Here is a 12,450-nt window from a genome sequence, read left to right on the forward strand (position 1 = left end):
AGTTATGAGATGAAACTGATGGTCCTATTGATTATCTCTCCTCTTCTGATGTCAAGAGGGTTTGTTTGGTGTGTGTGTGTGTGTGTAGCCGTGCAGATGGGGGCATACAGGAGCAGATTGTCACTGATAAGAGTGTGGTGAGCAGGAATCCTCAATCAGATTGTGTGTGTGTGTGTGTGTGTGTGTGTGTGTGTGTGTGTGTGTGTGTGGTGTGTGTGTGTGGTGTGTTTGATGGGGTAGAGTTTCACCACAGGATGCTAAGGGGCTGGCGCCGAAAGAGTCAGGGAACGGTGTGAAGTCTCCCACAAACACCATACATCATTTCTCTGGGTGTCTGAGATCAATTTATTGTGTGTTCAACTTCTGCACTTCCTTTACAATCTTCACGCTTGGATGTGGTGGATTTTGTGAAAGTCTTTGTATTTGTGTGCTTGTGTGTGTGTGTGTGTGTGTGTGTGTGTGTGTGTGTGTGTGTGTGTGTGTGTGTGTGTGTGTGTGTGTCTGGCCCTTTGATGAGAGATGGAGCAAACGTTTGCGTGGTATGAAGTGTGAGGCATGCGTGTGAGTGTGGTGGTTAGTTACGTGTCTTGTCTTAGGTGAGCTCCTGAATAAGGAGTGTGGTTTGTATAAGTGTTTGTATGTGTGTGTGTGTGTGTGTGTGTGTGTGTGTGTGTATTGCTCCCATCTCTCACCTCTCTTGTCTTTGGTGAGCTGCTGCAGCTGGTGCTCCTGCTGGCTAAGGCGTTGGAGGAGGCTGTGCTGCTCTTGTTCTCTGCCCAGCCTCAAGGCCTTCAGCTGCTCACGGCTCTGCTGCAAGTGCCGCCGCACGCGCCGTTCACCGTCGCCACGCTCACGCAGCTCCTCACTCAGCCACTGCAGCTTGGTCTGAATGGACACACACACACACACACACACACACACACACACACACACGGCATCATACACACACACACACACAAACATATATACAGCAATATGGCACCTCCTTAAACAGCCAATGTATCTCAGTCTGACCAAATCCATCAATAGGGGGGCTAATTAATAAAAATACTGCATACAATCTTTAACTGGTATACTAACATTATAAGACCTGAGAGTTACTGGAAATGATAGATTTCATTTCATAAAATATTTAAGTGCCACTTAAATGTCATCACAAACAATGGAATTTCCCTAGATTTGAAAGCTCCTCAGCCAAACCCACTGGCCTTCAGTATGAATGTTTTCCATGAGATTACAGTAAACTTCACCATAATTGCAACTGTCAAGAACAACGGTGACATTTTTTTTTTACAGAGAGCTCAAATTAAATTCTGATTCTTCCTAACTTCTTCATACTAAATTGCGTTACTGCCGTTACAAAACGTATCTGACAACATTACATGTGACTGACTATATTTCAAGTTACTCATAAGTTCTAGTAAGAGAATTGTGAACAGCTCAAAAAAACATGATGGGAAGCTAAGCAACAAAATAAATTGATGATTTTTGTGACTGATGTTAAATGTGGACTAGACCTTATTTTTCCAGTATTAAAATAAATATAAGAACTCTCGTTATTAATATTAGAACCATTTAGAACTATTACATGCACATATGCTAACTCTGCAAGCAGAGATAATCAAAGTGTTAGCAAAAGACTGTATATGAACACACCCCTGGAAAGATGTCTTTCTCACACCTGCATTAGGAGACTGACACTAGGAGCAGGGGGGCTGTCTAATGGCAGGGTGCGCTGGTTGTGTGACATACGCCCTCTGCAGTGCGCACAGACACACAGCTATGCACAAAACAGGCGCACACACACACAGAGATGAGAATCTGTGCGCAACACTTACACTCATAACACTAAGGCTAGAAGTGTGCATAACAAGACAGGATGCATACAATTATGCATGAGCACGCAGATGCTCATTTATGTCTTTTATTGTAGTCTGGGTAGAGATCTATTGAAGACAGCCAACAAAGACAGAGGATACAACCTTTGTTGAGCTCTTTTCTGGAAATATTTGTTTTGAGTTGCACCTTTAGATATACTTAATAAGGTCTTATATATTACATATATATATGTAATTACATATATATACTATATATATATATATATATATAATTATATATATATATATATATTAGTGCTGTCAGTTTAACGCGTTATTAACGGCGTTAACGCAAACCCATTTTAACGCCGTTAATTTTTTTTTTTAGATTTACATTCTTTTTGGCCTCGCAAACTGTGTAGTAGGCTTACGTTACAATTTGAGTGAATGGTGAGCGCGATACGGCGAAATGGATGATAAAAAGCTTCTGAATGGAAAGTTTACTTTTAAAAGTTGTGTTGGGCATAGGAAGCGAGCTTCACTGTTGTCTGAAAATGTCAACAGGCAGCTGGCTGAAAGCAAAGAAGTAGTAGGCTTACCTTTTATTGGTAACCTAACTGTTACGGTTCATTGTTTCTGAAATAAGAGGCCTGACTGCTATGTTCCCAGCAAACTTGAAAAAAAGAAAATATTAAGCCATGGTTTAACTGCACTATAGTCTGAGTCCTTGTTTACCTGAAATGTGCACTTTATAATTGTATTTTGTTTGGCAATGTTGGTTTTCAATAAAATAAAACATTTGCATAAAGCAAGCCAATCCACTTTTCCATGTTGATAAGGGCATTAAAATAAAAATAAAATGATGGAAAAAATAAATAAACAAAGGGACATTTAGAATAGATACAAATTTGCGATTAATCGCGATTAATTTTGAGTTAACTATGACATAAATGCGATTAATCGCGATTAAATATTTTAATCGTTTGACAGCACTAATATATATATATTATAAACGTAGTGTTAAATATCAAGGCATTTATTCTTCCATACATAGGCTACATACAACACACTGTGTAAAGCCATGGTACACCAGTTTCAGTGTGTGGTGTGTGTGTGTGTGTGTGTATTTCTGAGTGTTTTAATCCAAGCATTTGAGAGCTAGAGGGAGTGGAAAGGAAAGCACAGCCACTCTTGAAAGCCCCTATAGCGTGACTCCCGGCTCTCTCCAAAAACCAGAGGCTGGACCTGGCTCATGCATTCAAATACAATATTTACCTTTTTGCTGCACATTTTCAAACACCCCTGAGTGTGTGCCATTTGCAAATAATTAGGAAAAAGGGAGCAAGAAGAAAACACCGCCTCGCGTCCAAAACCTTCAAAGAGCTCGGAGCCCTTGAACTATGGCCGATAGAATGCCTAACGCTTGGAGGGTTCCCTCCATCTGGGATGTGTCATCAGTGGGTATGAGAAGGACAGTGAATACCTTAAAGTAAAAAAAGAAGCAATACTATGTATGTACTAAATGTATGTTTTGACAAAACAGCAAATGTCTACAGAGAAGAGCAACAAACATTCCTCCTGAAGAGGAAAATAATTAAAGGTGCAGTCCGCAAAGGGTTGTTGATATTTGAGCTCAAGATCTCCCCCCCCCCCCCCCCCCCCCTTTCGTGCTCCTGAAGCAATGTGTGGATTGGCTGGAATAGTATATGGCTAAGTCAGAGCCACGTTGTTTGTTTCCCATTCATAGAGCCAGGACTGTGCACAAACACCAGAGTTTTTCTGAACACATACACAGAACTGACAGGTAGAGAACTGTGAGGGGAAATTCTCTGAATTTGACAAGAAATGTATTGGATTGGAACCACAGACTGCACCTTTAAGTGTATTCCTTATTAAAGATGTCTAGGTAATGAATGTTATGCCATGCCGTAGTATAAACACTAGTATAAATACATGTAATTAGCACACTTGATTCACCTCACACAGTATGCTTATTTAATTAGCTGAGAAGACTGAAGGCACTCTTTCCAAACAGGATGCAGAATTACACGCCTCATTCTCCCCATGACCTAAGACATTCTTCACTTTAATCTGGTCACAACCTGGGTGCAGATCCTTCACAAAGACAAGCTGTTGTACGGCAGGTGGTTTGATGGGGGTGGCAGATGTTGATGTGAAGTAGGTGATCTAAGTAACAGTAACAGTAGATGGAGGTCGCTGGAGGGTGTCGCGCTGTCAGGCACGTCTGCAATACGGCTATAAACGACAGCGGCTTTGCCTCACTTCAAACCAACTCATTGGACATGTTTGCCTTCACAGTTTCCTTCTTAGATGACAAATTGCTCATAATTTTCCTTCAGAATCATGCTACGCTCTAAAGCACACACACACAAGCACACACACACGTGCACCCACACACACCCACACAGAGTGAAACACACAGCGATTATTTGGACTAAGGTTTAAGTGTACCGGCCAATGTTGGGGTGTATGGTGACGGTGTCTGCTCAGTGTCATGGTGAATTGTTTTAATTTGTTTAAGTACACCTCTCTCTCTCTCTCTCTCCCTCTCTTTCTACACATACTGTTTCTGTCTTTTTCTCTATACTAGAGCCAGCCCTCCACAATGAATTAGTCCATTGTTTGTCCAAATTCTTCTGGCATGTCCCCTGTCAACCACACCCGAACCTTTGCCTTGTATTGATCATTGAGGATGTATATTTATGCACTAATGATGGGCAATTGGTAATACAATACAGTGGACAAACCGACAGATGCATAACATGATGTTGATTATTGCTGTGCTTGCTGTTGTCTGCTGCTGTGGACTGTCAAAGTATGGCAAATCTCTCTCTCTCTCTCTCTCTCTCTCTCTCTCTCTCTCTCTCTCTCTCTCTCGCTGTTGGTCCTGAGGTGACTTGGCTCATGTTTGCCTTGGCTGCACCTCCAGGTCCACTCGGACCGAAGGTTTTTTGTTTTCGTCCAAGGTTCCTGTGACAGACTTTACACCGCACACACATCAAAGAGCCCCTCTTTCTTCCACTTTCTCCTTGGGACAAAAAGAAAAGAAAAGAGAGAGAGAAAGAGCGCACAGAAAAGTCTCAGAGCTCAGCGTTCAACTGTGTGAACGGGACTCCACTTCATTACCGACTTTTGCTTGTGTTGCCCCAGTCACAGCAAACGAAAGGGTATGTTTAGCCAGGAATGCCCTAAATGGGACCTCTCCCCCACCCTGTTATCACAGATATAATTTCTTCTGTCCTGATATCACACCGCAGGGCTTAGATTTTATGCCCATTATTTGTTTTTCCACATCTGTAATTAATCAGTCACAATGATATGAAAGGCCTAAGACACGTATGACAGTGAGTGCAAAGTCATTCTGCTCCAAACATGACAAAGCCTGTTCAACATCAATGTTAAAGAGGTTGTTATTGTAGCACGGCTATGTTAGTGGTCTAATAACAGTCTATGTGAAAATGGGTTGGAACCATGAGGAATCACAGAATTATTATTTTTGTATTAAACCTTCAGCATACCTATCTGAGAAATATTTAACCCTCCTATTATGTTTGGGGTCAATTTGACCCTTTTCAATTGGCATCGTTTTTTTTGCTTCATATTTAATGACTTTTCCTAATCTAATGGGGACAACTGGGTAAACACAAAATTAACATGATGATATGTTTTCAATGTCCTGTACACATGCTTTACGCATAGGTGTTGTTTGGGGTCAATTTGACCCCAGGCTGTTTTAATTGTATAAAATATATAAGAAATATAAACTTTTTTCATCACATTGTTACTATTCTTGATAACAGAAATAGTTTTCTATTCCATATGTTATAGATAACAACAATATGTACTTAGAAATAATATGAAGCCATAAAACACCAGAAGGATATCTCTTTCCAATTTTAAGTCAATCAGTGAGATTCGATGGTGATCTGCATATTTCTCCATAGTAGCGTAACATGTATTCTGGATGTAAAAGGGGGGTGGGTGGGGGTATTGTTTTATTTAAAGTGCTATTTAGGTAGTCAACAAACAAACCTAAAGTACCTGACACATAAACTTGGGTAAAAAAAAATATTATAATAATTTTTTAGAGATTTAAATTGCTGGGGTCAAATTGACCCCAAGCATAATAGATGTGAGTCAAATTTGAACATAATAGGAGGGTTAAGTAAAACAAATGTTTGACATCAACAGTAAGTACAAAGTCACTTTCTGCAAAACATGATTCAGCAATGACCTTTTAAATGTGATTCGGCAAAAGGCTTAGTTAACCCTCTAAGTGATCATATGGACAGGTATCATGTAGAACCACAACAACATACATATTCTGTTTCTATGCTTGGAACATGAGCCCATTCTGGTACTGCTTAATGAATGAGGTTTATCCATGGCTAACTGGATAGTGCATCTCTGTCTGGGAATAACAGTTTGTTTTTTCCCCTCACACAGATGGCTCTATGAGACACAGCTGACATCTGTCCCAGAAGATGCCTTTGTCCAGCTGGTGAACATTTCCAGGCTGTGAGTAGAAGCGTACTTTTTCTGACGCTTTCCTGAAGAACTGACCATCCACCACACATGCGCTTCACACCACCCTTCTCCATACATTATGTGGCGACTGACCTCGAATATGAGGTTGTCCAACATCCACCTGCTGAATGGAATTCTCCACTCACTCATCCAAACAGACTGGGAAAATACTCAGGGAAAATTTCTATCAGGTCCCACTCTTCCTCAACCCCTGAAAAGCCTTCCATTCTGGCAGATGAGATGGGAGAGGCTCTGTTCAGCATCAGCCGTGTCAGCTAATCACAGCTGGAAGCGCTAATACGTTCCCAACGTTCCCCCCCAAAAAATTTCGGAATGTGGAGCTGCCCCTGTGGGTCAGGGTACTGGTGTGGTATGCCTAGAGCAAGAGAGGGCTGCTGGGTTGTGTCTGTCTCCATCCTCAGAGGCCCAGTGTCTGTGTAAACCTCTCTCTCTCTGTCTCTCTCTCTCTCTCTCTGTGTCTCTCTCTGTCTCTCTCTCTGTCTGAAATACACGTGCACATATGCACACGAACACATACTCACACAAGCACATGAACCAAGAAGTAGGCACTCACACAAGACAGAATCTGTACTAAAATATACATTGGGGGGTGGGGGTGGGGGTGGGGGTGAATGGGTTCACTCTCCACGTAACGGCCTGTTACTGAGAATGCCTTGTGATCTTAGCTCTTTACCTGCAAGGCTACCTGAGCTTCTCAGAGACACTGCACAGACGTTGCTAAGAGGTGAGCGTTCAGTTACTGAACGCAGAGCACGGGGCCTGTAGGACTGATTCCCTAATCCCCTGGGTCATTTGTTACTTGTCACTATAAAATTGCCTGTTGTACAGATGGGAGATATCCTGTCACACACCTTTTAGCTCATCTTGTTACCATGTAGGATGTCAGGATGCTGATGTATGGTTTGGTTTTGCACCGATAAAGTGAAGTCAGTGAGGTCAGTTAGAGTTTCTTGGAAGGAATATTTCTTCATCAGAGCAAAAGCTAAAAAGACCTACATTGCTCAAGATTTTAACTGCCTAAAATTCTGACAGAATTATCACTGTGACTACTTGCATGGAATATGAATACAGAATACATGTAGTCCACATCCCTCACTAATATGTTTTCTCCTCTTTTTCTCAGACATATATCTGTGGATGTTACACTGAGGAGACTGGAGAAGCACTCCTTTCACAACCTGAGGAAAATCACTCATATGTGAGCTGCTCCTGTATATGCCTTTCTTTATTTCTTTCTTCATCTTTTTTCTCTTTTTTAATTGAATTTACCATAGTTATTATCATGATTAAGATATGGATGAGATATGATTTTATGATTGAGGAGGTCTGATTTCTAATACAACAGTATAGTTTTCCTAATAAGCCCAGGTCTAAAGTAAAATAAAATAGATCAGCCAGATAGCCAGTCTAAAAAGGGACAATGACAAAGTCCAGATGGTTCTTTAGTTTTGGTCCATAAGGTGGAATTAGTGCAGGTTGGCTCTATTGCAAATAGAGGCTTTATTCCTTTGGTTTCCCTAAAGCGTGGGCGAAGGAAGAAAAAGAAAGAAAAAAAAAAACATGGTTTCCCGTCACCCATTTATATCTCACAGCTGATACTATAGCAACAACAACACAGAAGGAGTTCCTTTTTTTCGTCCTTTCGCTCTCCTTTTTTTTTGTGGCTGAGCTTTAAAGTAATTGGGCTACATGCACACTTGTTGATGAGAGCGGTTTCGGGAGTGTGTGTGGAGGCTTACTGTCCCGCGGGTGTCTGCGCTCCACACAGGTTAAGGCAGCAAAGAGGACCCCACTGTTGCGCTGGCCTTTGCTTCTCACCGCGGCGACCCAATGTAAACACGCTAATAAGGCCATAATTGAAGCTAACCTAAGCACTGGACATGTGCAAGAGATTTCCTCCGTTTGCCTACAAGCTATTTCCCCTCGGTCAACAGCTTGCAGCTGATATAAAGTTGTCTGCTAGCGTTAGTCAGAATCTTTGGTTTATTTGATTTGGGCCTTAGCATTGAAACGTAGCCTCCAAGCTCGCCTGTACAGCACATCGGAGTGCACCGTGAGTCACAGTTAATACACAAGTTAGATAAATAAGGAGAGCTCACACTTTGAGCCTTCAGAAAAAGGGGGTAAAGACATAAATCACCTTCTCTGACTATCTGAAGAGCAAACACGCTAGTGAATACATACATTGAAGGTTTTTGCTGAATGTGCTCATATTCAAGCTTTATAATGAAGGCTCAGGCGTTTCTCCATTTTGTAATTTATTTCACAGAGAAATACGGAACACGAGAAGTCTGACGTTCATCGACCCTGAGGCCTTTGAGAGTCTCCCAAACTTAAACTATTTGTAAGTATGTAAGCCTCAGTTTCGAAGCACTTCAGATTCATCAAACAATTCATCTGAAAAAGCATTTTAGCTGTTGATTTTTTTCATCACAGGGGGTTATTTAATACTGGTCTCTTAAGCTTCCCGGGCCTGAACAAGATTAATTCTGATAACATGAACTTTATTCTGTAAGTATGCATCGATACGCATATTGTACCACTTACGAACAGTAGTAATTACTTGTTTATAACCTGAAACAAAATACACCCCATAAGACATAGTTTCTTCCCTGTTCCATAGAGAACTGGCTGATCATCTGTACATCACTACAATTCCAGCCAACTCATTCAGTGGCATAACCAATGAAATGCTGACAGCGTAAGTACAGAGTGTAGTTTACCAGTTTTTCAAATACACAGTAGCTTTTAGAGACAGGATAAAATCACAGGGTTTGGTTCCTGTCATTTCAGCATGACCACATGACATTTATTAAATATGAATTCCTGTCACATCTCTGAAAACTAACCCCTCGGAATTTGACGTGCAGACATTACTGCTATGTCTAATGGAGTATGTCTGTCTGAATTTGATGTCATGCACACTGCGCGAGGGTATCAAATGAGTTCTGGGAGTCATGCATTTGCCCTAAACACTTAATTTTAAACATCCTTAAGCAATGGCCTCACACCCTAGCACACTTAATTTCAATTTCAATCATTTCATTTCAACAGGAAGAGGGTAGGCTTTCATAGAAATGTGAATTTGAACTTCATGGAACTGTCTGTCACTCATGCAGAAGCACTCAGTAATATTTCAACCACTGTCTATAAGCAGGACATGCAGTGTACAATAACTTACAGTTCCATTCTGCTTTTCCTTCACCAGGATGCTGTACAGCAACGGCTTCACAGAAATCCAAAGCCACGCTTTCAACGGGACCAAACTCGATATTGTGTAAGATTGACGATAACAAGCAGTTGGTACACTTGTGCCATATTTATTACACACCATATTGTGCTGAAATCCCATGCAATGTACTCAAATGTGTTGGTGACAGTAAGTAATTGTCTCAACTGCAAGCGTGAAATGCATATATCAGAGACACTGTCCAATGTCAGCTGATACGAGCACTTTCCGTCCAAGCAGCTCTCACATCTGGTGTACATATTACCTTACTAATACCTAAACTTGAGCAACATGGCGCTCCAGTCCTTTCCTCTTCGTTTTTCTCCTTTCATTGGTGAGTGAACAGAGAGATCAGCTCAGGTCTTGTCTAATGAAAGCCTCTGTCCCCGTGGAAGGAAACCCTACTTTTTCTCTCTAAATAAAAAGGAAAAGGAAGAGGGGTGGGGGGGGGCAATTTCTCTGAGGCCTGACTTTCTCCATCGAAAATTGGAAATGCACCCAAGTGAGATCTCCTGTTTTTATTGACACAGTTCATGTGCCCTTTCACTTAACCTTAGCTCCCCACTGGAGCTCTCATAGGTCTTCCTGTCAGGATATGAGATATTAATATGAGTCTGACCCCACACACACACACACACACACAACCACACACACACACACACACACACACTCCGCTCCCTAAAGGAGGTATCATTAGGGAAGCTCTCCAGTGACTTTAGTGCCTTTTACTACACAGCTGTTTGTTTTGGCAGGGATCAGTCAGTGCAGGGAAGGTATCCTCAAGCAGTAAAACCAAGACAAACACCCATCCACCACCACCACCCCTCCCTGACTTTATAATCGTAATTAGATTTAGGGATTTGAAAATATGTATCTTAGAAGGTGCAATGTGTGCAAGAAGTCTCCCCCACCGTGATAGTGAAATCCCTCATTGAAAGCAACACTCAAGGAGAAACCTGGCCCAACGTCTAACCGCACTTAAGCGAGAACACATCCAAAGAAAGGAATCAAAAAGCAACTTCTGACCTGTAGAGATTTAATCCTGGGTCCCAGGCGTGGTTCTAGTTTTAAATTCAGATTTTTTTCAGAACATCTTTCAATAAATTATAATTATAAAGCCATTGGTGACCTGAATATGTTACCAATTATCCACCTCCATAATTAACTGTGAGCAATGTGTTTTTTCCCTTATTTCATTTATGTCCTTAGAGACCTACACAGAAATAAATATCTAACGATGCTGGACGAGAGAATGTTTGCTGGCACTGTCAGTGGGCCGATGTCTCTGTGAGTACCTGAAAACTTAGTTCACCAGTTTACCAAACTGAATCTCTCACTGAAGTACAACTGAAGCTATTCCAAACTATATCATATTAAACACTGAGCATTGTCTTAGTACTGTGAGAGTACTCTGGTCATTCATTATTCATTAAGAAATGACCACTGCTTGCAAATCCTAATGGTTTCCTATGTCCCAAACAAAATAATTGGTAAAAAAAAAAAAGGGAACAGTTATATATTAAGCCTATTTTTAGCCTGTAGAAACAACCTCTTATCTCCGTCCTAATGTAAGCCTGCTGAAATCATAGCCTTTTATTAAATTAATAGCACTCCTCTGCCTGGGCCCTCATAGGAACATGTTGTGGGTGAAGTCATCGACATGAGGTCACTGGCTAACCATCTCAGAATGTTAAAATCAGACACTCGCCGAGGCCGAAGCGCTTCTCTCTCGCTCTCTCATTCTCCCAGTTCATTAGAAAATAAATAAATAACACACACCGACGTGGAAATATTATACATAACGATTTGGCCTGAGGAGATGAGATACATGCGCGCAGTTAGTTTTCATTGATCCCTCAAATGATACAGGTTTGATGGAAGTAAGTGCCCCACCAAAACCCACCCAGAATAGCTCTGTTTTTGGCTCTCTTAAGCTGAAGTACTGTTGACTGAGGGCTTGCTAATTGATAAAAGGTCTTTTGTTTCTGAGAGTCTGTGGTTTGCATTCTACACTAACCACTTTTTTTAAAGTCCTTGTATTCTGAGAGCAGGTGAGTTGTCTGAAATGTCAATACAATGTGCATTTCATACTGTTGAGTTGCACATCACGATGATAAGTCATGTTATGTTAGAAAACAGATAAAACAAATTCAGTTATATTCACATTATCAGAATCGCTCAGTTTAGAGCGCTTTGGGGACTCAAGTTATAATTACTGTAGTGAAAGGATCTTGGACGCTTTCCCATCTTCACTTTGAGGGCCCCCCTTTAGACCAGCAAAACAAGGCGCCTCCATCTTGACCCTTCGGTGATCCCTGTCTTCTCGATTCTTGGCAGAGACATCTCGGAGACGAGTGTCACGTCCCTGCCGAGCAAAGGCCTGGAGTCGTTACGGGAACTCAAAGCCCAGTCTGTGGGGGCCCTCAAAAAGCTCCCTCCAATCAAGACCTTCCGACATCTGATGAGTGCAGACCTGACCTATCCCAGCCACTGCTGTGGCTTCAAGAACCTCAAGAAAAAAAAAGGGTTGGTAAAACAACACAAATTTTCTCCAGTCACATACTGACAGAAGTGGGTGTGAAAAAATATATATAAAGGGAGGAAAATTTTGCATGCATGTTGTGCCTGTCTTCTGTGCTCCATGAAGTGGATAATTACGGGCAAACCCTACCAATGCCGTCATGCCATGTGGACCTTGGCAGGGATTAAATTAATACTTTTGCTGTTTTTAACCAGACTGTAAATTAATTGCTGTCATTTAAAGACAATACAAGGAAGATTAATTGACTAAAACAACCCCGCTCTTTGGCTGTGGTTAAAAAGCAAAAAGTCCAT

General features: G+C 41.4%; 1 protein-coding gene across 1 annotated transcript in view; it reads left to right on the top strand.

Annotated features, from left to right (window-relative positions):
- Positions 1-12,450, top strand: part of tshr (thyroid stimulating hormone receptor) — a 35,352-nt gene that overhangs the window by 20,458 nt on the left and 2,444 nt on the right. Inside the window, exons 2-9 of the mRNA XM_012815552.3 lie at positions 6,285-6,356; positions 7,510-7,584; positions 8,656-8,730; positions 8,823-8,897; positions 9,010-9,087; positions 9,595-9,663; positions 10,825-10,902; positions 11,953-12,141. Of these exons, the coding sequence (XP_012671006.2) occupies positions 6,285-6,356; positions 7,510-7,584; positions 8,656-8,730; positions 8,823-8,897; positions 9,010-9,087; positions 9,595-9,663; positions 10,825-10,902; positions 11,953-12,141 (711 nt within the window). The remainder of the gene's footprint in view (positions 1-6,284; positions 6,357-7,509; positions 7,585-8,655; positions 8,731-8,822; positions 8,898-9,009; positions 9,088-9,594; positions 9,664-10,824; positions 10,903-11,952; positions 12,142-12,450) is intronic.

Source organism: Clupea harengus, chromosome 15 (genome assembly GCF_900700415.2).
Source record: "Clupea harengus chromosome 15, Ch_v2.0.2, whole genome shotgun sequence".
NCBI classification, from domain to species: domain Eukaryota; kingdom Metazoa; phylum Chordata; class Actinopteri; order Clupeiformes; family Clupeidae; genus Clupea; species Clupea harengus.